Source organism: Stenella coeruleoalba (genome assembly GCF_951394435.1).
Source record: "Stenella coeruleoalba genome assembly, chromosome: 3".
NCBI classification, from domain to species: domain Eukaryota; kingdom Metazoa; phylum Chordata; class Mammalia; order Artiodactyla; family Delphinidae; genus Stenella; species Stenella coeruleoalba.
The window spans coordinates 76,032,477-76,059,821 of NC_137148.1; the positions used below are offsets into that span (position 1 = coordinate 76,032,477).

The following is a 27,345-nucleotide window of genomic DNA, read 5'->3' on the forward strand; positions in this document are numbered from 1 at the left end:
TGACTGTATTAAGAGGCAGCAATATGTGTATGTGTATATATTGGGGTGGGTAAATTAGAGAGGGAAATGTCATCCCCACCAAGTCAAGTTCATCACCCCTTAGGTTCAAGCCCTGGTGTGAGGATGCCCCAGATTTCTCGATAACAGAGGGAGCTCTGTTGCTTCCTGTGATTATTCTAAAACTATGAGAACCAGTGTAATGGCAAAAGATCACAAACCCACCTGTTCAAGCACCTGTTTTTCTACTCTTCTATTTTCATCTGCATCTTCAGCCTCATTTAGCTCAGATAAGAACCGATCCCTTGAAACTGCAGGTCCTTTATCTATTTGGTATCCTAGCCTAAGCCTTAGTTTGGGAGGGGTAGTGAGCAGATGGGGAGAAGGGCTGTCAGATGATCTATATTTGTAGGTAACAGAACATTTTCAGAGTTTAAAACAGCATATAAAAAATAATGATTTAATACTATGCTTGAATCTGATTAAAACCAACATGAAAATCAACTACACTTAATAAAGGAATCTATCATTGTATCTTTTTTAAAAATATTTTTTATTGAAGTATAGTTGATTTACAAAGTTAGTTTCTGGTATACAGCAAAGTGATTCAGTTACACACATATATATATATTCTTTTTCATATTCTTTTCCAGTATGGTTTATTACAAGATATGGAATATAGTTCCCTGTGCTATACAGTAGGACCTTGTAGTTTATCTATTCTATATATAATAGTTTGCATCTGCTAATCCCATCTTATAGTCAGAAAGTCTTAGAAAAAGAAAGGATTCAAAATCAAATGTGAAGCATTAAGAAATGAAGAAGTCTCCCTACCATACTAAAGTTAGTTTTCTTGTCCCAGTTTCACCAGTCTGTTCAAAACTTCTTAGTTACTCAAATTACTTCTTTCTGAGCTTTTCCACCACCACCCAGCCCCTGGGGTAACCCTGTGAGAAAATGACTTCTCTATTTAACCACTTAAGATGTGAATATTTGTTGTGAACCAGCTGCAGCTCTAATAACCACGGATCCCTGGAATCAAAGGCTAATTCTCACAAACAATACACTCTTCTTGTTCCTGAAAGCACACTCTGTAACCTTTGCAAGTATTATAAAAAGTAAGTGTGATGGGTCCAAAATGCAATTGTAGCCATAAGTTTCTTACAATTGGATTAATTTCAAACTTCAGAAAAGTAAGTAGTTGAAGTTTTATGAACAAAGGTGATAACTGAGGACATCCAATTTCTAGGACTATGGGGCAATTTTTGCAAAATAAGATGCACTGTATTGCCAATTTGGTCAACAGCTGAAACTTAAAATGCTGAATTTAAAATATGTTGATTATAGTAGTGACGATCAAAGGTTGGTTTCTCTCTCACCTAAATACAATTTTCCATATTAAGAAATACAATCATTCAGAAACAAGTTGTTCAAAGGATCCCTGAAGTAAACCAAGCTCCACTCTCTAAAACCCAATGAGTTCCTTGGTAGCAAAGGAATATACATAGAAATGAGGGTTTATAATTTTTTTTTAACTCCACAAAAACATCATGGAATTAGACAATCACAGGTGTGACATATTACCTAAATGTAAACTATATTAATGTGATTTTGGTGTAATTAAAATCCATTCCTCTCCTCAGTGAAGCATGACTTTAATAAGATATAAATGTTTTCAAAGTCAGGTCCTAACCAACTTGGAATCCCAGTGAGGAACAGAGCCGGGACATTCAGTGGGTGCTCAGCCAGCGTGAGGAAGGAAGGATGAAGGAATGAAAGTGTTCAAAATTGGGCACAGATACCTGTTAACAAAAGAGAATTCTCTTTCCAGAATAAATAAAAAGTTATTACTTCTAAGAACATCACGTACTACTTTCAACACATGAATTAGAAGTAAAGGTACATTTTGGTATAGAACACATGCTCTGCAACTGTTTGAATTAGTATACTGCTGTCAATTATTCCAAAAAACAGCAGAGAGGAAAGGAAGGAAATGATCTTCTTTGCCATTTAAAAAATATACACATAATGGCACTTTGTAGTATTTGTGTAAAAATAACAAGTCACAATAATAACGCCAGCCCTTTTGGTTTTTAGCTATTCTTAATTGAAATAAGATTAAATAGGTCTAAACTGATAAATGTTCTGAGATGCTAACAGCAGTTGCCTCATTGTAATCTTTGCTACTTAAGTACTAAAATATTATTCTATATTTTAGATGACTTGTGGGTTTCCTTTTTATCTGAAAGGCCGTATGAGGAACAAAGCATTATGTTTCAGACAAGAGACCTCATGGTTTTCAAGATTCCAGGTTATTCACCCAACCATTTGGCCATCTCCCACCTACACGGGGTCACAATTGAAAGTAAAGCCACCTCAGAGCAAATTTGTGAACTTCAAGGCCAAACAACTGCATAAATAATCTGTAGGCCACAGACCATCATCAAAGTCTGGAATTTATGCAAATAATTCTGCTTACATTGAACAGATCTGTAAGGCTGTAAGCTTTTCCAGCCTAAATAAACGAGTAATGGAGAGGTTTAATGGTGCAAGATTGCTCCCTACAGGCCAAACTGCAGAATGACATACAAGACAATTGGGGTGGAGGGGAAAAAGAGATAAACAATGTTTTATAAGGCATGTAGGTTATTTACTGACAAGTAGATGAGTGCAGAGGCATGTAAAGATTGTATAACACACATCGGGATACGTATTGACAGTTTTTCTTCTAAAACTACAATCCAATTTTAGAGTTCTCCATTATTTCCTACTTTTTTCTTTTGGAGGTATCTTTAATCTTCTGAAAAATGTAAATTACTTTTCTGCTGGGAAAAAAGTTCTGTTTCAATAATGTATTCTAATACCTCTGAATGTATACTGAATCTCTATATTCTATAGAATTCTATAGAGAATCTATATTGATAAGTTTGTTTTTGGTAGAGTGATCAGTCACAAAATTTGGAATTAGTTTCCATGATTTGAACAAATCTCATGAGGAGGCAGTGGTGGTGCGGAGGTGACAGTTAATATGCTACTTTCCCCAACTCTACACAGCTTTCAAAATTCATTTGTTCAAAACTACCTACTTTCAATATTTAGAGGGATTTAAAGATCATGTATATTTTAAACTGTATTTCTTCTTTAAGAAAATATCAAATACTTTGGGGTTTAATTAAGCACAGATAGTAGTCCATCTAACATAAAGGAACCTGATTTTTCACTGGAAAAATATCCAATTAATACTGAATTTCAGTAATTTATATAGCCGCTCACATTTTCTGAAATATGGAGAGTGATTTTTAAAATGCAGATCTTCAAAACTATAAGACAAGTTATTAGAAATGCATTTTCCCTTCAACTGTAGAGAAATTCCAACTCTAAAGAGAGTAGTTTTCAAAACTGAATAATATATTATGGTTAAAACACATCAACAATCTGGCACACCATATGTATAAATAAACATATCCCACTATCACTGCACATGCCATAAATGAAGCCAATGAAACATCTGAAAAGGTAGAGCAAATTCTTCGTCATACTGTTACAGACGCTAAATAACACTGTCAGCCTTTTCTGAGAGATGCATAAAGGAAAGTTATCATTCTTAACACTGCTATTTATATAGTTCAAACATTCTGCTTGCCCATCTGATGAAGATGTTCCACACATCCTTAATTTTAAACACGATTTAGAACATATTCAGGTTGAAGAAGGAAAGAATACTATTCTTCATGATTGGATTTTGATTTTGAATAATAAAGTTTTAATTATAATATAGCTTTGAAATATTTAGAGGTAATAAACAGGTGAAATTCAATTAATTAAAGAGTTCAAATATAACAAAATCATCAAAGAAAAGACATTGTACTAGTAATAAATATGCTTGTTTATTCTGATTTATAGCCAACTGTACATTGGTCAGCATTTCCCCCCAACTAAAGTATGAATTTTAAGCAATTAGGGGATGTAATAAATGTGTGTAATAGAATCCATGACTTTAAAAGTGGAAGTGATGAAGACATTAACCTACAGGTGTTTTTCTTCCCCTACTATTAGGGTCTCCTGAAGAGCAAATGTTTTATACATGGTGTTTAATTGTATATAATTATACAACTGTATATAATGATGAAATGATATCAATTTTCTTTTAATTAAGTAGATAATCTTTTTATTAGAAATAGTTTTCTATAATTAAATTGTTCAGGAGAAATTTTAGTAAAGATTGAGGACGAACCATGTAATTTCTAAAAGATTCATAACAATTTTTCTGTGAAATTAATATTTAATTCATCTAACAATATTAGTTCTCAGTAAATTGGGTTGCTACTTTTCCAACGGATTTATACTTTGTCAGTCAGTATAACTGTGAATAGAATTAGTGAATATGTTCAGGTTATGTGAGAGAATTATTAATTAAGGGTAAGAAAAGTTTTTAATATTGCCCTCTTAGGCAAAATGGATTTCAAATGCCGTATTATTATTTACCTGGGGCAAACAAATTCATATGTAGAGCCCTAATTCTACCATAACATAATTATTAACCATAATAAAGGGTAAGAATTTTCCATTGCATTTATGAAGGCTTTAGGAACAAAATATAAAGCTGAATAATAAAAATTGTATTATGGTGGATACTTTTCCTAAGGCTATCTATCACAATCAACTAAAATTATTGATCACAAGAAAGAGTGTCATTATTCTGCTGGTATAATTGTAATGCTCATAGCAAGATAGACTTTTTACTGTGTTTGTGCATTGTTTTAATGTGGATTTTGTATTGGGAAAATTGCTCATATATGCAACAAAACTATTTTCTCTCAGCTTGCAGAATTTTGACATTTTTTTCTTATTTGTGTATTTTCATTATTCTCATGCTAAACATGAATAAATTCTAAAACTAAATTCACATTATCAACAGGAATTCTAGGCCCATCAGGTCTCCTTCTAGCAAGGAATGTTACTTTTACCTTTGTTACATTCTCTGCAAAACTTATCGGTAACATACTTTCAGAAAATGCCAGCCAATAAACTACACTAAAATAATTTTCTTTATAAAAGCACAGTGATCTTTGGCATCGTTCACTATTTTCAAAGCCATAAAAGAACAGATAACAAATATATGACTCACAAATTATCAATTATGAAAAATAATCTGGTTCAGAAAGCTGCACTAATGCAAAAAGATGGATCACTTGTCACAAACCAATAAAGGCTATTGTTTGTGAATCCAATATTTGATTGTATCATTTATGTTGGGCAACTTAAAATGATTTTTAAACCACATTACTTTTTGAAAAAAAAAATTGTTATAAAGGTGAATGTGGGGGTTTGGGGGGAGAAGAAACCAGATGTGTAATCTGTCATCCTTGAAACAATTTATATTCTTACATTGAGTCCAGCCTACAAATCTAAATCGCAAAGACCTGGTCAGCGAGGAGGGATGCATTAGAAAGAACCCTACTGTGTTCCAGAAAATGGACAGAAGCAGGAAGGTTAGTAGACTTTGACTATCCTTCCTTTTCCTGTGCCATTCCACTGGTTGAAAATTTGCAGCCTGGATGCTTCATTATGCAGGGAAGTTTAAACTCTGTGTTCCTTAAGCTAACTGTGGTTTGTTACACTTCTTATGAAGGTACCCGCTTTTGCTTCTTTTATTTTGTATTACACAGAGGAAAGCACAATGAGGCTACCAAGCTTAGAAAACCTGCATGACCAATTCTCTTCCAGACTGTTTCACATTCGTAATTTTATAACAAAGGTCAAGAGGTACAATTCTCACCAAGAAGAGCATCTGTGTGCGTTACTGGGGCCAGAAATGTCCCATATGGTGTTATCCAACGGCCACTTGAATGCTCTACCTGCTGTCTGATATTCCAGTTACAACCATTTACACCTGCTTGTAAGTAAGGGTTTGGATGGCTAAGAAAATCAGAAATACTTTGCCCACGAGGCCAGTGATAAAATGCACATATGTTATCTGGAGGTGGCCCATTCCCAGTCCTAGACAACAGATTTGACCATCAGATGATACAGGGCACAGGTGAGTTTCAGTGACAACATAATGGCAGACACAGGCAGAGCGTAACAGGGACCATAATGCAGACAATGGGAGTAATCCCAGGATAATGATGTGCCCAGATGGGTATCTGATGGGGAGAATGGAAAATGGTGAAAGAAGGGATGGGTTTAAGGGTAGAAAGGTCATCACATCCTAGAGACATTATTGCACCATGGGCCTTTACCATAGAGTTCTCCTCTCCTTACTCAGTGAAGAAACACTAGAAATTCTGAAATAAATAGAAAAAGGGAGAGCTAAGGGCCTAGTTACATATGCTAAAACATAGTAAGGAAATTAAGTATTAAACTCTGGCTCAACCCCTAACAGCCTTGGCTTGTTTGAGGTAGGGGTCATGAATTTTGCTTAAAGCGGGGCTCATGAATGCTCTTGGATATATTCCTACTTGGACTCAGAAAAGAAGTGAAAATGAGGTTGGGGTAATGGACATAATTGAGTAACTATCCAATTATGGCAACTGCTAACTAATGAAGACCTATTACAACTAAGTTTTTAATAGAAAATGCGCTAATTGACTATGTTGGAACTCAGAACAAGCATATGGCTAAGATGTTTGATTACCTAGTCTGGTTCCATGTCAGTGATCAACTATAACACTGTAAAAATAAGGGTTTCTATGACAACTACTGAGCTTGCTGACTAAGGTGTGGGTGACCAACTTGAGGGATGAGTTTCTCCAAATCATGTATCTTCCATTAGTCCCACACTGTGTGACCTGGAGGCTCACCAGCCAGAGTGTGTTTTCTCTTGTCCCTTCCTCAAAACATCCATCTTGCTCTCGGCCGTGGCAAAGCTTAAATTAGACTCTTACGTGAAGAATAGAGCATAGTATTTATTTTTTAATCAGAAAGGGTATATAAAGCTATACATTTAATCTGCTTATAAAAGTGAAACAAGTCAACACAGTCCACCTAGGTCTGAGTCTAGCGTTCAACCTCAGGAGTGATTATAATGATTTCTGAAGTTTCTGGAGAGGGCCAGTCTCGAAGTCAAAGACAGCCTGTACAGCAACTTTCCGGAGATGGGTATTTCATCCTCCATAATTTTAGACAAAAACTTTCTTTTCCAATGTCATTCTAAACTAAAATTCAAAACAGGTGTTTGATGCTAAGGCTGTAACCAAAATATTCCCCCTTATAGCCTGCAATTCCGATAAGACTTCCCTCGGAAATATAATGGTTACATAGCCCTTGTATGGCTTTAACAAACCCCTATTTTCTTCTTTCTGCACCATACAATGTGCAGTCTATTTGCACCCATTCAGGACTAAATTACAGATAAAGTTACAGCAAATTTGTTTTCTCAAAAAAGCAGTCAGCCCTAATATCCCTTGAGTAATAAAAGCCTTGTCTTTCATTCAGAACTAGAACTGGCATAATTTTCTCCAAGAAACAAACTCCTACTTCCTGCGACAATGGACCTGTTCTTAAAATTCTGAATGGGATACAGCTCAATTTGCAGGTGTTCAGGTATAAAGGTAAAAGGGCATTTGACCCCCCAGCTGGCAACTGTTGCTGTGGTAGGTAACTTCATTCTCCTAGTTGTATCATTCTATTAGATAAGCTGCCAGAGTTTTCAGCTCTGAATTACAGAGGTAGGCTCAAGTGAATCAATAATTTATACAGATATATCTCATTCATTCTGATGGTATAAAGATACATACTAACAGCCTGCTGCAGCCACGGAACAAAGCCAGCGAGACATTATTTAAAAAGAAAGAGAGAACAAGGAACCTGTTTATCTATGTGAGCAAAAACATTACGTAATAATGACCTCATGGCTTATTAATTTTATTTTTCAACTGTTTTAACAAATACTGTGATGAGATAAATAAGCCTTTTATGAATCTCAATAAGGTTGCTCTGGCGATCATTAAGCTAACATTTCAAACTTTCAGATTGATTTTAAAATAGAATGATGTTTAACATAGCAATATAATACAAATCGCTTGAAAAGATTCGCTCACTTAAGAAGTTTACATTAACTAGCTTAACTAAATCTCTCAAATATTTTATTACTGAATTTCAGTACAAAATTACTTTTTAAAAGATGAGAATCAAATACATTTAGGGACTGTACACTAAGACTATTGTTAATATAGCCTTATGCTGTTAATTATTACCTGGGGACAATTACATAGTGTTTTATTCACTAATACTATGACATTTTTATTAACTCATATTTCCTGTGCTAACAGTGGTGCATTAAACAAGTTATAAATAAGAGGGCAGCAAATATTAAAAATGTCTACTTTAAAATTCTTCAATCATGTTAAAGGGAATCTGAGCTCCTCTCAAGGAAAACAGTACTAAAACCAGTGTGGTTACAATATAAATTAATAATCAATAGCCTAGCTGGCTTGAATAATATTTTTGTAAGTTCCTGTTGTCTTGTCCTTAAGGATGAAGGGAATTCATGATCTAAAAACATGATAAAAATCTCTCCTAGCAACTTTAATCATAAACAGTGACTGTTACTTGACAGATTTGAAAATTTATTTGAGGATAAGATGCATTAGAATGGGTGCCTTGCCCATGCTATTTCTTTTAGTTCAAGGCCGGACACATGTCTGGCTTGAACACATGAACCGATCATGTTCAGAGCTGGTTTAGGAAGACTGCGCAAAACTAATCAGAGCAATAGATCCAAAGAGAAGGAGGGTAGCAATTAGAGATAATACTCAGGTACCCTATTTTCCTCCACATGGAGAAATTTCCCTTCTTTTCCAAGGAAACCCCTTAGGAAGTAGGGCAGACAATAAAAGTCTGAAAGAAAAGTAAGTGCGCATAGGAAAGACAAAGAGAACGAGAGCGAGAGCGAAAGCGAGCGAGACAGGGAGAGAGAGAGAGAGAGAGAGAGAGAGAGAGAGAGAGAGAGAGACCAACGCTGTGGTCTCTACCTAGAGTCCTTTAGCCTTTCGGTGTTATGCTCTGGGGCTGCCTGATGCAATCAGTTAACATTTCTGGCCTTCCAAGAAAATATAGCTTGTCCCTTAAAAGTAGAGAGAAGAAGGAGAAATAATGGAGTGTCCCATTTCTGACAGTCAAGAGGGAGAGTAGAGAAATGTTCCCACACTGATCTCATTAAGATGACGAGAATAATGAGTGTGAATCTTATGTATGAATCTCACAGTAGGTAGAGGAGGGCATAAATGTATCCCACATTCACCCTTTTATGATGCCTGATATACTACATTTATTCTCAGCTTCATCTGATACTACTGTTGGGGGTTTCTGTTACAATATTACAGCTTTAACTTCCAGTTTTGCTGCTGAAGTCATCTGAGTCAGTCATTCAACACAGCTTTATTGAGTGTGCATGAAAACGGGGAAGATCTGTTAATGGAACTGAAATACATCTCAAGCAGAACAGCCTGAATTTATCTCCTGTCACTGGTTGTAATAATGGATTAAAAATACTGAAAAATGGCATTTTTCAGTTTGCAATCTATTTTTTTTCCTAGTTCCTTAAACTTAGGTTAAACATTCTAGTCAATTGGAAATAGAACCCAGGTATTATTACGTCTCCCGCATATTTTTGGAGGAAGACTCGTGCATTTTTAGCAAACACTGATGAGAAATTTTTCCTTGTGATTTATTTCCCTTTCTTAGGTCCAGTATAGGATATTTCCAAATAATAATTTTAAGTTAAATCATTTTCTCAAGATTGATACAAATTTTGAAAGGTTACAACAGCTCTCAGAAACAAAAACCTGTGTTGTTGTGGTCTTATGTATTATTCAAGCCTAAATGATCCAAGGGCCCTCATACTTAAGGACTTCAAAGCATTTCATATAGATGATTTCATTTAGCTTTCTTCACTCCGGTAACTCCAATAGCAATAAATTGGTGCACCAAATTTATAGCAAACAATACCTCACATAATTTATGTAACAAAGTGGGCAACACCCTACAAATTCTAATAGTATCTTAACATATGTCCAAATTATTATTAATTCAGTACTTCCACCACTTTGTAAAGGAATATACGCTTCCATTCTTTTGCTTAATTATATGCTAGAAAAGTTTTGATCTATGTAATTTTAAAGGAAATTTAGGATTAAAGCAAAACAATGAAACTGGATCACCAGTTTTCCTAGATAATTCACAATACATACATTTTTTCCTGGCATTTATTCAGTCTAATGGAAATTTAGGCCATGGACAGGTTCATCTCAGCTACCATTAAATCAATATGGATCAATATGGATGGTTTAAACTGTTTAAGCAACTCATGAAAGTATGTTTGAAACCTGGGAAATATATTCTTAATGAGTCTACATTTACTTTTGGGAATAAGTAATTTATACTACTTAGAGGCCAAATGACATTTCTTTGCTTGTCTAAAATGTACCTCACTTAAATACACAGTGAACTTTTTGTGTCCTTTATTACTATATACACATCTCTGCAGTGTTTGGGGGAGCTGTAATGTGACGTGATCGCAACTACTAGAGAAGTTCATCAGAAGATAAGATATGCACTTATTACTTGAACCACAGGAATAATACTAAGCAAAGTGAGCACAGATTTACTATTTTGAATAGGCAGTTCCAGCCCTTTCGATCAACACATTCCTTAATAGGGAATACCAAGAACTGGGAGTCTAATTTTACATGCTTAGAACTCTACAGGACAATGTCACTTGGTTTTCCTTAATTAAGGACAACTTGACTTATAAACTTCGGGACAGAGATTCTCTCCCTCTCTCCCCCTCTTCTTCTCTTCTCAATGCTGCTGTCTTTGAAGCGTCCATTACCAACAATTGGGGGAGAAGAAGAGTCAGTGCCTCGGTAAGTTCCTCTCCCTTAGAGCACTTTAATTTCCTCTACCGTAAGATGATCTCTAAGCTCCCTTCCAACTGTAACATTCTATGAATTCATCTGGACCCTTAAAAGCCTACACAATCTCCACCTTTGTAGACCCCTTGCCTTTGCCATGAGGAAGGTGCTTTATCCTGAGATAGGATTGGGGTAGGTGTGTTCCTGGCATCCTGAGCACCAAGCCATGATTGCATTGAATTTACCTCCTACATGTGATATTTCCATTCTACAGCTAGTACTCTATGAAGGGATCGATAGGCTTTGTGAATGGTTCTATTGCAGTATTTATGATATTGACACTGTGGGGAAATGCATTCCAAGGTTTAAGCAGCTGTCTAACAAAACAGACTTTTACATCTTGTTTGGAGGTTGTGAGTCTATATGAAAAAATATGTAGTTTTAACTACATATCAACCAAGATTTAGGACTTAGAAATAAAACTGTGGTAGGAGGCTCATATTCTGAGAATTTAAAAAATAAAGGAAACAGTGCACACCCAAACTAGTAGAACCTTGGTTAAAGGTCTCTCTTAAAAATACCAGCCTGCTGGTTGAGGCATGCAATAGTCTCTTGCGTTGGAAAAACCAAACTTGATTTAAAATAATTTAAACAAAACCAGATAAGTTTTCAATATTGCTGCCTAACTAGAAAAAGTGACCTCAGCTATCTGAACTTCTATATTTATGAATTAATTTTCTCTGAGTAGCAGCCATTACTTTACTAATATCACTTCAAAATATAACACCTCTTATATGCAACCTCAGCATAATAATTTGTGGATAATTAATGGACTACTTGTAGCCTTGGCAATCTCTCATTTTAAATGAAATCCAAAAGATTTCTCTCAGGAAAATAGTATTTAATTCACCAACATTTTGTGACAAAATTGGATGATATATTCTTGTTTCAAACATGTAAGTATTGCCTGCAGTCTTCTTGGCAGAAACTGTAAAGATGCTAACTATGGAAAATGCAGCTGAATTATTTGTATACAGCTAACTAGAATATAAAACATCATATATTTACTTATTATTGATAAATTACAACAGTGAAAGTTTTTTGATTCCTTTGGGGAACTGAGTAACCAGCCACAAAGAATAGCCAGTAGAACGTGTATCTTCCCTGTTTTAAATGACTTTCCTATTCCACAACCCTTTTTCCTTCCCTTCCAATGAAAATCTAATAGGTAATCAAGCCTAATAAAGCATTCTTTTATATCTCTAACATAACGATATTCATTTAGGAATATAAAGACTATCTATTAGTCATAACTATAGTACAATGTATGGACAAAACCCATCTAACCTTCATAATGATAGAGGTTATATTACTTAGGCCAGAATTAATGTTCACCCCACTTCTCCATTTCAGTGAAGCACAACAATGTACCCTTGGAATAGGTGTAGAGAAGAAAACTCTCATATAGGTTTTCATAAGGGGAAGATTCAATTCTTCAATCTCTGTGAAGCCAAACAAAATCTGTCCTTTCACTGGACTCCAATGTAGTCAGTAATTTTGTATAGAGATCACTAATTCTTTCTCCAGACTGATTACCTATGGGAATAATTTGCATTGTATGCAAACTACCAAAAATCTAAACTAGACTTTACCACCAAGAGCATGAAAGTAAACATAGTTAAGTTCACATTAAACTTGATCTAGAGCATGAATTCTCAACAGGGTTGAGATGGCACCCAAGGGGGTAAAAATTGGTCCTTGGGGGAGAGCAAAAAGAATCTTAGGTATCACAATGATTTGTGGCCCTTCAAAGCTCAACATTCCCTGAGAAAAATCTTATTCCTTAGTATTTCATTTGTCTCATTAAAGTAAATGAAAAGCTTCCCCTTAGAGAGGTGAATATGAGAAAAACAGAGAAACACTGATTTAAAACAAAATAAAAGCCAAGCTTTGTCTCTAAAATCTTTTTTCCCACCCTTAAAATCAGGGTTGCCTTTCATTTTTATCTAAATATCTGTTTACACTTTGATGTGATTTCTATCTTTCCTTGCTTCTTAGCTTTTCTCTGATTTTCTCTTCATTATTTCCCTTTGAGTCAGTGGCTGATGACTGGTGCAAACACGAGAAATGGTCACTCTTTCATCTTCCCTCTGTTACTGATCTCTAATGTTACCACTTGCTGAGTATTGGATCTCTGTCATCACAGCAAAATAGAGGACGCAACACAGTGTCATAACTCACACACCTACTATGGCAGGAGTGACTACTGCATCTATAGTCGATTCTGACTGTAATGTTAAAACGTGGTAAAATGATGGCAAGAAAAAAGGCAATGAAAATCTTCCTTAACAGCATTTCAGGTTAGTTTCTCACTTGGTACATTAACTCTAATACACCACAATTCTAAGGTATATCTTCATAATTGGTCAAAATAGAAAAATCAGACAATAGAAAGCATTCTACTCCTTATTTCTTAATATTTACCCAATACAAAGGGGCATGAAAACATGTGGAGAGTGAAGTCACTGTCTAAAGTATATTAATGACTGCATTGCTGTTGTAATTTACAATCTTTCAGAAGAGTTATTACTCTTACTTTACAGAATTTTACTAAAATAAATTATACAATTATCTCATTCATTTAAATTTTCTCCTTTGAAAAACACTTTACAGAATAATATTTTGCAATGGAATATGGCTTGCTGTTTTGCTTAGAATGCATGTGCCTAACAATTTAAATTGAAGCTAGGGGGTGGAAAATTTTTCAGAGGACAAGAACACTGGTTTAGGAATCTGAGGACAGATAGTGAGACACCTCTGATTTCATTATTTTATAATTTTTGATCCTTAGTCAACTGAGTTGTAAAATCTGGATGCAACATATTTTTTAAGGGTCTCATAAAGGTTTTGAGGCTGTAACTACCTGATACATAATACAAGGAGGCTGCCTGGGGAAATGGTACAGCAGCCATACAGCCAGAAGGAGACCACAATGAGGCACTGGTGTCACCCCAACTTTCATTGCACATGTCATTAAGGTTCATGAGAAGGCTAATTCCTAGATTCAATATGGTATCATTGTTATGCTGACGATATCTGCAGTTTATGTTTGATTATAATATAGTACAACAGTACTGTACTTGAGAAAAAGTGAAATAACTCGATTTTCCTCAAATCACCCACAGAAAAAAACGTCTCCAGATTATAGCATCTTACTACTTCCTGCTTTAGAGAACAAAGGAGGGAGAGTAGAAATAATAGATAATGTGTGTGATGTGTTATAAGAATTAAATTCTTCCTGTTGAAAATATAAAATAAAATTTAAGAGGAGTAAGCTTTTCAGAGAGTGGTAGACTCTGTGCCTTATGTTAGTATCTCCCTCCAAAGAGCAGGAGCCCCTTTTGCTGACATTATTAAAATAAACAAAAAAGGGTATTGGCACCATTTAAAGAAAGCTAAGCGCTGATTTGAGGAAGTGCTGCATTGGTATATGTAACAGCCACAAAAATAAAACAAAAAGATTATACATTTAAATAGACCTACAAACTGAACTAGAGCATCACTCCTCAAGGATTGGAGAAATCTAGTCAAAACGCTTTGTTTCATTAATATCTGATTTTAGCTAATTGTGATCAATCCTAAAACTCAACTCACTTCTAAACTGTGGTCTTTGGGGGGGCTTTTACACAGTTGCAAGAATTTATATGCAACACTTTTCGGAAGGTACCACTTACAAAAAAACAATTTTTTCATAGGCCACCGCTTGAAAAAAATTTTCCTTCCATGGAATTCAGATAAATTTGGAAAAAGCGTATACATCAACTTAAAGTGCCAGCAGGTTCATATGAATTGGGCACACAATCTATTTACTGAAAAGAAAAATATAGTACTAGAATCTTCTAAGTGTCAATACTCTTTGACTTTGTAAAAGGAATTTTAGGCAACTAGGAGGTATACAATATTCTAAATCAATGAAACTCTGTATAGACTTTCTTTTTTTCTCACTTACACATTTGTGAAGGAAATGTTTAACGTACCTTTAAAATTTGTGTAAATTAAATTGGAAGTATTGTTTATAAATTTAGTAAGTCCTTATGTCAGAGGAAAGCATCTATAAAGAAGGGTGGGCAAAAGGTCTTGGAAGTTCAGATTTACATAATTCCAGGAAAATTCAAGAATACAAGGATAGGACCATCAGTTATAGATCATTCTGCTTTAGTACTTGTTTCTTTGGTTTTCAGGGGTCCTTCTATTTTGCTGTTGTGGGGAAAGTAACAAAAATTACATCTAGAACATTTCCAATTTTTTCTGCTGGCACTAAAAAAATATGGTAGCAACAACAACAAAAGCTTCTGTAAAAATCATTTGAAAATTGCTAGAAACCTGAATCATAATCTTGTTGGTGTGGTATTACTAATGTCTCACACTCTTTAAAATAGAAATTTCTGTTGAAATTTAAAATTACCTTCCATATGTCCGGTACAATCACCCTCTTTTGTTCAGTGATATGAAGGCTAGTAAGACTTGAATCTAAACTACAGGTGATATAGACATGTCTGTTTTCACATTAACATTTCTTCTTAAGCAATGCTCCCTTTTTAGTCCTTGAACATGAAGGTCACTTAAAATGTCCTTATTGTTTGTAATAACTTTTAGAAAAATCCATATGTTGTTTAATAGCAGCAGGCTTTCTACACAGGAAGTACTTGATAAGGTTTCCTTGGGAGCCTATTGTCTTCAGATCATTGTACTATATTCCCATCGCCTGTGCAAGTTCAGTTCCTCCTTTGCTTGTGCTTCCTCCATTTTTTTTTTTTAAATCATTTGGCTACACAGAGCTGTCTCATGTCATTCTTTGCATACATCATCACTGTTTTTTCTCTTTGCCTGCATAATGGCCCAGCTTTTCTGAGAGTCGCTGTTGTCCAGAGTGTGATCCTTTACTAAAATGGGGATTGAATGAAGGTGGAGCTCAAATTATCTAGGAGCAAAGGAAAACCAGGCATTTGAAAACGACCTAGAAAGGAACGAGTAATGAACCAGAGTGGCCTCAATGAATTGCTGTAGAGGGAATTCTCAGTTTTGACACAAAAGGAATGCCTGGATACCAAGGAAAACCTAGGGGGAGAATCTCGGTAGGAAGCCTGCCTCATCGGCTGGTCAGCCCGGAGGGCTGAAGCCAGTAGCTCTCCAGATAGGAACAGAAACACATGTATTTTATGAGTAACAGTTAAGCATTCAAACATGCTGTTTTGGAACACAAGGTACTTTGAGGAGTTGACATCCCTTCGTAATTCATGTTCATTGTTCCTCTAAGTAAAATATGTGTCTCCCTTTAGTTATTCTGCTAGGAACTGTACTTTAAAGGCAAGAGGACATTTTTGATAATGCACATCTTAAACTTTTCATTAAACTACCAAATTTAAATTCTACCTTTTTGTGCACTCTGACATTTTTGTCTGGCATTTTCATTAATTTTGCGACATACATAAATGTAGCTGAAATGTTAACTGATCAATACTTTGTCTCTCTCATGTAGCACTAGCGTTCCATTCCCTAAGGACCACACAGCAGAACAGAAATTAAATGTGTAAAATATCAAATGTTAATGTTAAACACAGCGGCACTTACTGTATAACGACAGAAAAGGCTAAAACAATTCCAAATGGACAGATGGTACCACAAATTATCTACAATCCCATTTAAGGATTAAAGTTTGTCCTGTAAAATAATTATTTGACGCACACTGAAGTGTGTCCTTTTTACTGATAGCCCGGTTGTCCAATTATTTTTGTGCTCATTACAGTGAGAAATGACAGTACTGAAAAGAAAGAGAGAATGTACACTTTTTTTTTCCCATGTTGCACCCACTGACATCCACAAGAACACAAATGTCTAGTCAAGAGCCTGATGAAAATTAGGCCCAATTTATGAGACACTTCCACGTCTACAATAGATGAATCCCAAAGACAAGCGGTTGTGCATTCCACATCACATACGTCTGTGTTTGCTCTTAAGCATACAATATTCATAGTAAAATTTAGAAACCTAATTCATAGCACACAACAATAAGGACATTCATTCCCGGGAATGTGTTTGCTTATATTTCATCCATCACCTTCCAGGCCGATTTCCTCTTCTAATACTGTAAGCCAGCTTTGAACCTTCCACAGAGCACACAGGTAGCACATAAAGAAGCCAGGGCAGCTCTCCCCCTGCATTTCACATACTCCCCATTTTAACTGACATAGGGACAAAATTATTATTTTTCCATTTTAATTTCATTATTCTACATTTATTTTTGGATAGTAAATTAGAAAAGAAAAATAAAATGGAATAGAAAAAAGGCACTTAAACATAAAGTTTACTGATCTGGGCCTAAAACCAAGTGGCATAATGGTACAAATGCATGTGCTCCATGTGAGGCAGCTGCATTTATGAAAAAGTGGGCCAAGTGGAACCAATATTATAATAATAGACCCGTGATCCATCAACAGGGAATGATGGGAACAATATGTTTGTAACAATGGGGTGCTGCTCATAGCTTCTCCTAATGGAAAGCAGTTCTTTTCAAAAAACTGGCCTAAAAAAGGCTCTGGTTATGCAATAAGATCTTTGAAACATTTCATTTTTAAATACATCATTGAATATCTATAAGATGAATAAAAATCCTACAACAGTTCTTTTTTCCCAAATCGTTATGATATTAAGATTACAAGGTACATATTTTAAAAGCTCTTTTGAAAAGGAAATAATATCCATGTGGCTTGGGGCAAGGTACTTAACTTGTCTGGGCCTCAGCTTCTCCCTCTGTATATCAGGAAAATAATAGTATCTACCTCATAATAAGGTTGTTGGGAATATTAAATTTATTAATGCATGAAAAGCACTTTCCTGCTTTAGTGCCTGAAAAACAGTTCTTTGGCACATAGATATGTAATAAATGTTAGTTGTTATTATTACTATATAAGGATCTTTTTATATCAGAATTTAATCTGAGACTAAAATAGATGACTGAGAGAAGATTATGAAATAGTTTAAAATTCAAATGGAAGGTACAGGAAAAATGGCTACAAAGCATTAAGCTATGTCTATCATCATTTAATAGCTAGCTTTATTAGAGCAAACCCTTATTTATATGGTATCACTGAAGAAAGTTTCTCCACATAAGAAAAAAATTTCAGACTGACTGACTGGATCATTGGTTGGTCTATCGATTTAGATAGTCATTTATATTGGGAGCCTACTAACGCTAGATACACTGCAGGTGATGCTAGAGTCCCAGGTGAAAAAGGCAGGGTCCCCATTCTCCTGGAACTCCTAGTTCAGGTCCAGATAAATGAAGCTGGCTTTTGTTTTCATTGTTTTAATAACATTCAATGGAATGTAATTCAGTGCTTCTTTTATTTTTTTCAATAAAACCATTAATATTTTTGTTTCTTCTCAAAAGTACTGTTAATGTGCATTCACATTGTAGTTTTTGGTCTCTTTTTTCACCATCAGTGTCAGGAGTCCCTTTTCCTACCTTTATTGTGGCCTCCCCCACCCCCCTTATTTTGAAAGCATCTTTCATTCAGCTTGTGTTTTGTAGGACCCAGTCTGTTAGAAACTGACCACCAGCTAAGAGAGAGAATAGTACATTTCTTCCCCAGTGAATTTTGACTCCCTTCCAGTGAAATTACTCAAGTACCATCATGTACATGTAGCTAAGTTTCTCAGAGTTTCACTGCCTGGTTTATTTTTCAATCAGAAAGAAATTGTGAAAAAAAGTCTGCCATCTTGAATTCATTTTACATGAGTGACCTCTAGAAGCCAGATGAAGTTTATGAAGACTTACACACATTGTAATGCTAAATTGCTCAAAATGAAGGTTCCTGAACAAATGATATAATTATATAGGTTTCTCTGTTTTCAAATTTCACATATAGCTGTGAGGAATGACTTTGGGAGGGGTGAATCAAAGATGGCAGCATGACATTTTCAGTAGAATATTATTGTGTCTCCTAAAAGGCCCCTGGAACCTGGAAATAATGGCATAAAATACACACAGAAACTCAATATCATTTTTTCCTCATTAACATCAAAGTGCCTCTATGATGCTGAAAAATAATAATAAAGTTTGTTTAACAGTACTCCAATGTATTTATTATGTGAAAGAGCTAAATACAAGAATATTGAAAGAGGCAGATTTTCTTTTCTAAAACTTAATGATGATGACAGTCACTTTCTTTAAGGAGACAACGACATGTCTATGGGAAGCAGGCTGCTTAACTTTCTGGTAACTTACAACACAAAGGGACATATACACTCTTTGTTCCATGTGCTCAGACATTAATGAAAGTCCCATACAAGGCCTGAGAGGAGGACAGAGCTCAAAGTACTAAACAGATGTGCATACACTCATTTGAATGGTAATACTAAAATGTTGATTTGTTACTATAATTAAAACTCTTCTTGTAAGCCCCTTATAATAAAGTCATATTCTGAGAAACCGGTAACTATAAGGAAGCATAAGGTACTCATATTCTAACAAATATGACAATAAAATAAAAGATTTCAAAAGAACGACTCCACTTAAACTTCAAACCGAAACCCTGAATAAGCAAAAATAATGTGAGAGCAGAAAATCCCAGCTGAAGCTCAGAGGAAAGTATTCTTTCAGATTTTCTAGCTTTGCAAGTTGGTCTCATCAGCAGTTTTTAAATAACCAAAGTAAAAGGCTACAAGATGAACATTGTCAGAGGACTATTTGGATCTATCAAACTCTCACTCATGCGTTTTTAAAAGCTGGAAATCTCAGAAATAATAAAATGTGCCTTAAATAGGTCACATCCACTTCCAACTGATTCACATATTAAAGTATTACCAACTAGCATTCTACTGCCCAAGATTTTCATATTTTGAAAGAATATCTACAGGACAAATAAAATTAAAATGAAGATGGTCAAGATTATTATTATTTTTTAATGCTAAGGACTTTTCTTGGCTCTGCTATTGGGATTTGGAATTATGCAATATGTAAAGTTTTACATTTTAACTGTCACAGAGAAAATTATACATTGGCTGAGATGTCTTATATTCCGGAAATCTGAGGCGGGGATGTATTCTTGGACTCAGACCCTGAACAATCCATCAGGTTCCTGCCCACGGCAAATCTGCCCAGTCAAGTCTCAAAATAGAAGTTTAAAATGGCCACATCAACATATCTGTAACTATTGCCACAGAAACATGCAGCTATGATTACTGAATTTAATGAATAATAATGTAAGTAATACAGTATGATCATACCACAAAAGCAGCGAGGCTCCTTGCGGGTGAATCCCAGTCAAAGCAACTATTAATGTAGTATGCAGCATTTACGAGCACCATGACACAACGCTTCATTCTGATAAAGTTTCTTAGTAGCAGCTACAGGAAAATGAAAGTATTATTAGAATTTGCAAGACTAAAACCCATCAGATATGCTACAAAATTCTTCAAGTTTAGTGTGATTTAAAATGGATTCAGAAAGTTAATAAGGTTGTAAGAATATACCAAGCAATTTGGCTCACAAGTTAGAAGAAAAGAAGTATCTCTAAGAAGGTGAAAAGAACTAAGTTATAAGTGCAATTTCTTAGTTAAATATATTTGCATAAATAATACTATCATGCAAATTGGGTTACCTCTATTCAAAAGAAAGAAACAATCTCCAACAGTTCAAAAACATTTTTTTGCCACTTAGAATACTGGGAACCTTAAATATATTTAAGAATTCTGAAGTCCTGTGCTTTTAAAATGCTTTAAATGCTTTAATTTCAAGATATTTCAAAGTGAAATGGATAACTGGGGATGGTTTTATTTAGGGCCTTAGGGAAAAACCTGTCAAGTACTGCTTTATTATAGAAAAGTAACACTTTTTTCACCATTTCAGTAGGATTCTCCCTTTCTTACTATCATAGTCTCATTCTCTCTCTCTCTTTTCCCTCTTCGTCTCTCTATCTCCCTCCTTCCCACAATAAATTTCACCCACATTTTCTCATTACTTTTTCATAATTTTGGATTTAGGGAAAAATGTATGACAAGTACTTTACAAAATCTGTTACTTAAAAAGGTATATGACAAACTATTATATACAAAATAAGCTACAAAGATATATCGTACTACACAAGGAATATAGTCAATATTTTATAAGAACGACAAATGGAACAAACCTTTAAAAATTGGGAATCACTATACTGTGCACTTGTAACATATAATACTGTACATCAACTACACCTCAATAAAAAAAAAGAGATAGAAAAGCTACAGATATTGAACAAGAAAAAAAAGTATATGAGAATTGAAATAATTTAAATTAAAAATTTTAAATTAAGGCATGACTGCAGCTGTAAGAAAAACAGCCCGTGCTCTAGATATAGGTTCAAAAAATTACATACAGCTATGTTAATAATTAGAGTAATATGTCTGCAGGTTAATATTTTGCTACTTCCAAGTACACTTCAAGGCCCATCTGGTATTTTAAAGGAGCTATGTAAAGTTAACCGGGGTCATATAGAAAAAATAACGTATATATGTGTACATATAGATGCACATACATGCATACCAGTCTAAACAAGTTAAAATTTCTTTCAGGGAAAGTAAAAAGTGTCTCTATTTGTTTCCTTCTTGGCCCCTGATCACCTTACTTTAAGTGCTACTTTTATAACTTTTAACTATAACTGTGGAAATATGTAATCTGTATTTCTGTTCAGATAGGTATTACATTTGTAACTCATGCATTGCCTTTAAACAACTAAAGATTGCACTGTTTATGGTGAAGTGATTGGATTAAAACCAAAATATTTTTGGTCTTGTAATAGCACAGGAAATTATTAAAGATTTTAACACGCACAAATGAGTTCTGTAAACTTTATAACCTCAAATACATTTGATTTTAGCTGTGTTATTTGGAAGTAAACAATTTTTAAAAGGAGTAGCTTAATACTCTTTTCTTAACTTGTTATCAAATTGAATTTAAAACTACAAGTCTAATTACGAGATATCAAGCATAATTTAAAATTTCTTCATGATATAAAAATCAGGGTTCCTGATTTTCTATTTTCTTAGCTAAAAATGCCAATAATAGTTCACTTCTAAAAGATCATAGTTAAAATCTAATTAAGAGGAAGGCTTCCCTTAAAAGATAGAGCCCCCTCTCTCGTGGATTAGAGGGAAGAACTTTATACTGGGCTCACTTTACAGACACCTGCATCATACCTGTGGGTGGTCTGGACATATATTTGAACCTCAGCTTTTGGTGTTCTCATTTACACATTCCATGGCAATCAAATTGTATTTTATGTTCAAAATGATCATTCTTCTGCTAACGCATGAACACATATCCATTCTATGCAGAGCCTACAGTATCCCCTTTCCTTTCTGACCACCCCCATCCAACTTACTAGTTTGGTATTGTCCTTGTTTGATCTTTTAAGGAAAGGAAGGGAAAAGAGAAAAAGAAAGAAGAAAAGAAAGAGCCATTTCACATCAGTAGATGATCAAAAATTCCATAGTCTTCCCCCCTCCTTACCTCCAAAGTTTATTTGAATTTACATAGATGTTTTACAGATATAATCAAGTCTTCCCAGAGGGATTAATCTTTCCTTGCTTTTTACCTGTTTAGAGAGTCTGTTTTCCTCTTCAATGTACTTCTGTTCTTTGGGTATTAATGTTCGTAAGCTGGCTTTCACCTATACATCAACATATGTGTCTGTTATGGAGTAATATAGTACAAATGTTTACAAGTTTTTCACGCAGTTCAATTTGCAATAATTTCGAAAGTTTCAAAGTCCTGGCTGCTGTGCTCATAAAATATAAATGTATACAGTTGCACATGCATGCGCTTCCATTTCTGACGCCGGCAGGCAGCGACCAGAGCACAGCCACAGCGGCAGCCGCCAGCTATAACAGAAAGTGTGGGTGTGCCAGGCAGTGGCAGAAGCGTATTCTCCAGGATACATCAAGGTTTAGAGAAAATGAGGAATGACAGAAATTCTCTACAAATCAGGAACAAAAGCTTTCATGAAACTGAACTCTTTAGCAGTACAAAAAAGCCAAAGTTAAGACTTACAGCATTAAAAATCACATCTATTTCAAGATAGATGACCCCCTTTGTTGGCCCTGTCAGCTGCTTGTTTTTCAAGACGTAGGCTTTCTGTTCACCATTTTGAATCTGCGGGAAAAGGACATGACAGCCGTCTGTCTCGCGGTCTCCACTGAATACACTCCCTCAGTGACCTTTGACCCCCAGCTGCTGAAACTGACAGAGAACCCAAAACAACTGTGGCAATTCTGACAAGTACCTGTTCATTACCAGGATCAAGTCTGTCAGGAAAAATTAACTATCATGGGATTCAACATGGCCGTGCATTGAGTATGTTAAAATTTTTAGTGTTCTTATTACAGACCTTGGTTGAGAAATGACAGATATAGAGCTGAGGGTTTTTTTTTTTTCCTTGAGCAAAAGCAACACAGAGCAGTGTGTCAGGTGAATGAAACTTACGGACAGCAATGGTATAGCAACTTTGCCCAGAAAGTCAGCACTTCGATCCCGATCTTCATCATAAACTGTCACTTCAAGAACTGAATGGATATCTTTAATGTTGCTGTATAATAAATATATGTAAAGAAAAAAAGACTTCATCAGTGGGGAACGAGAACACAAATGCTTTCGAAAATTTAGATAGCTCCAGCTGATTTGGTATATATATGTTTTATGTATACCATTTGCATACACATACATAAGGTAGCTTGGTATCTGACAGAATTTCCCACAATGCACCTTAGTAGACATGATGGTTCTATTATCTGGAACTTTGAATACAACTGTAACTTTAAGTTATAATTTTTCAATAAAATATAATTTCCATCTGGATGGGCAAAGAATAAGTTATTGTAAAAAAAATCAATAAGTGGCACTTATTTTTTTTTTAGATTTGTCCTATTCTTATTATTACAATAATTCCCATCTTCTTGTTACTCCCACATGAAGCACTACCAGGTTTGATTTCAGCAAGTGTCACAGTATAGTTTATATAATTTTTCTTTTTTATCATAATAGAATATCTCCTTTATCTTTATAGCTCTCACCAAAACTCTGACTTATTTCTGTTTGGTTTATAGTAAAAATTAACCAACACAGAGTATAGAATGAAGAAAATGTAACATTGATAGCTATTGTACCACCCTAGGATTTAGAAATTAAGTAGTGTTCCATTATGTTCCAAAGACAACATATGTTAATAAACAAGTATGCAAGCTCTTCATATTTTGTTTCTAGAAAAATAAGCCCCAATTGTTGACAGCATTTATTCTTTGATCAAACTGTTTACCAAGAAAACATGAATTAAGAGAAAACAAAAAATGAATATATTCATTACTGAAAGACTGCAACCACATGTGAGAAAAGGCTTTATCAGAGCACAATCAATTAATGGCTTTGATAATTATCAAACCTATTCATTCAATTATGCATTCCAGAGAAAAACACTCTCCACAACCTTCTTAGGAGTGCAAGTCTCCTGACCAGGCTTTCATCTCTTATAAAAATGTGAAATTCCTTAAAGATAAATTGGTCAGATAATTAAATCTGATTAGTTACTGGCTCTTAAGCAAGGACATTATAAGAAATTAATGAGGAATTTAGCAGTTTCTCATATACGAAAACAAAACAGTTTCTCATATACGAAAATAAAATAAAACTATGTTAGAAAACTTAAGAAGTACTTCTGTTTGGAGAGTTTTCCTTTGTTCAGAGTTCATTTCTAAAGCCCAGCTTAAAAAAAAAGAAAAAAAAACCACGGACTTAGGAGATACTATAGTGTAGCATCGGCAGCTTTTACAGTGCATGATCGAAAAGATTTACAAACTTTTTAAAACAAAAAGAAAATTAACTCAAAGTGTTTTCTGGTACATAGGACAGTACTTAATATTCTTATTGTGCTAAAACGCAACAAACCAAAACTAAAACATCTGCCGAATCCGAGACTGGATTGTTTGCTGATTTGAGCAATGGAACAAATAGAGCTTTGTCCTCCTTGGTGTCAGTGCAATTGGGGAGAATTTCAATAGAAAGTATAAAAGGAAGAAGCAGTACGGCAATTCAGTTAATGGGAGCAAAATCCTTCATCAAATCATATATAAAATGCATAGTTTCAAAAAAATATCTGTGAAAACAAAGAAAAATGGCATACCCTTTCCCCAGGTTTCACTATCAGGAAGGTAATGCAATTATGCAATTCACTGTTGCTGGCAAAGGCAGGCCAGATTCATCGAGTTGTTAATCAGTTAAGAATAAACGCACAAAAATTTCAAAAATAAATATCATTTAGCAGCAGTTTCGAAATGAGATCAAAGAATGACTACTTACAATGTGAAGACTTTGTTCCACTCAGGATTGAGATTTTTGTAGACAGTGTGTGTTAGCAGCCTATCATTGTTCAGTTCAACCACACAAAACGGGTCACTTTTACCTACAAGAGATACGGAGGGAACATTTTTAGTACAAATTGCACCCACAGTTCACAGTGTCGTGACCGTGACCACATCTCTTTTCTAAAAAGTTTTATAGAAAACAAAAAGTAAAGTAAAACTTTAAAAATTAAAAAGTAACATCAAAATAGAGTTCGATGTAACTGGGTGATGCTAACAATTGTGATTCAGAGCAATTTAGAACTTGAAAAAAGTAAAAGAGAGCAAATTACATGGCTGCTATTTTAATTTGCAATTTTTTTTACAAAAATACTACTATAACTGCTGGTTATGAGGGGAAATGTGATACATGTCCATCCCTAAATCAGATTTTATTTAATTCAATGACCTTTGAAAGGTTCAGCCCCTTTACTTTAATGCATGTATTTTCCAGCTCATCTGACTCACTAGGAACTTGTAATAGAAATTCCTAAACAAGTTTATTTTGGGAAAACTGTTATATTGCAGAATTACAACCTTTTTATCTGACTTTAGATTCTCTTCTGAAATATCTATGGCATCACAAAAAGGTAAATTAGATCCTCTGAGGCAGAAAAAAATTCTGCCATTTGAAACTTAACCTCAGTAACCAATCTGCATGTTAAAGAGCAGTATTTTTTCTGTCCACGGAGAGTGAAGGATTTGGAAGTTATCATATATTCAGAGCCACTCTACTCAGCCATAGTCAAACCTCATCCATTCGGTAATTATATCTTGTGATGTCCTCAATATTTTTGTAATGTCATGTCCTGTATTGTAAGAACCCATAAAGTCATTGGCTCTATGGGGGCAGCATTAATGATATTAGTGCAGCATGTAATTTGTTTGATACCTTATACAAATGACAATGAAATCAATATTTAGAGAAAGCTGTCCAGAGGTCATATCTTTTAAACTACAATATTGATTTAGACTACATAAGAGGTTAATGTGCATATTATTAACTTTAATGATAAAGAATAATTGTTTTAAATGCATTGTGAATTGTAGTCACAGTAGTTTACACTTCTGTGAAAGCTTAAATATCACTGAAGATTTTCAATTAAATTTTAATAGGAAAGAATTCATTAGCTATCAGTGACAGATAAGCTATGTATTCCCACACAGCAGTGTATTTACTTTCCATATTGTAATTTTGAAAATGAGCTGTACAAACTGTGATTCACCTTTAATTTAATTTATTAATTTTACATTAAAAAAGAGATTTAATATGTGTGTGTTAGTTCAGTGGTCTCCTATAGCCCAGGATAATTGCGTAATTTAACATTATGGCAGTCTTTTCAGTTTTTGGTCTTGGGAATAATTTTCAATAAAGAATAGAGAACTGAAACTCTTTAAGGTCGGGTGAAAATTTTACCTCTGGTTTAGGATCTGTATTTTTCCCCACCTTCTTCAGTCCTCTTGCCCTACCTGTTACCACTCTCATTTACAACTCACACATGCCATGAAAGATGGTATTCAAAAAAATTTTTGTTCATTAAAACACGGCGTAATAGGTTTCATTTGCCACATCAACAACTTTATTTTCTCCCAAAGAATTCAGGTACAAGCATGAAAAATAGATTAGTTTTCAAAAGCTTAGTTATTCTGAAGGCTCATATTAAGCATCTTCTCTCCACATCTAGCTTTGTGCTGGGTACTATGGTATAAACAAAAGAACAGAGCACATAAATTCCAACCTCAAATAGTTTATAAAAGGTTTGGAGAGATAAAATATATCTACATATAACAAACATAGGGAAGATTAAAGCCACATTTATGATAGAATTCATGTCAAAAGAGTATTTTACTTTCACTTTAGATGAAATGATAAGCTTTGGAAACATTTACTTAAAAGACAAGTGTAACTCTCATACTCTTGCTTGGACCTCATTTTAACTTTTCTTATATACACGTACATTCACGTTAACCAGTAAAAAGTAACTACAAAAAGATAGCACTTTTCAGTATTTTTGTTCCCTCATTTTCACTTGCTTTACTTCAATTACTGTTCTATTTCAACTGA

General features: G+C 34.6%; 1 protein-coding gene across 3 annotated transcripts in view; it reads right to left on the reverse strand.

The window, feature by feature from the left end:
* The window catches only part of MCTP1 (multiple C2 and transmembrane domain containing 1), a gene marked incomplete at its 3' end in the record, with an annotated part of 532,993 nt that overhangs the window by 139,333 nt on the left and 366,315 nt on the right, over positions 1 to 27,345 (reverse strand). For all 3 annotated transcript variants that reach the window (XM_079918904.1, XM_079918902.1, XM_079918903.1), the window contains 5 exons: positions 25,240 to 25,342; positions 23,374 to 23,476; positions 22,942 to 23,043; positions 22,487 to 22,561; positions 20,142 to 20,261 (listed from right to left, as the gene is read on the reverse strand). In XM_079918904.1, the coding sequence (XP_079775030.1) occupies positions 20,142 to 20,261; positions 22,487 to 22,561; positions 22,942 to 23,043; positions 23,374 to 23,476; positions 25,240 to 25,342 (503 nt within the window). The remainder of the gene's footprint in view (positions 1 to 20,141; positions 20,262 to 22,486; positions 22,562 to 22,941; positions 23,044 to 23,373; positions 23,477 to 25,239; positions 25,343 to 27,345) is intronic.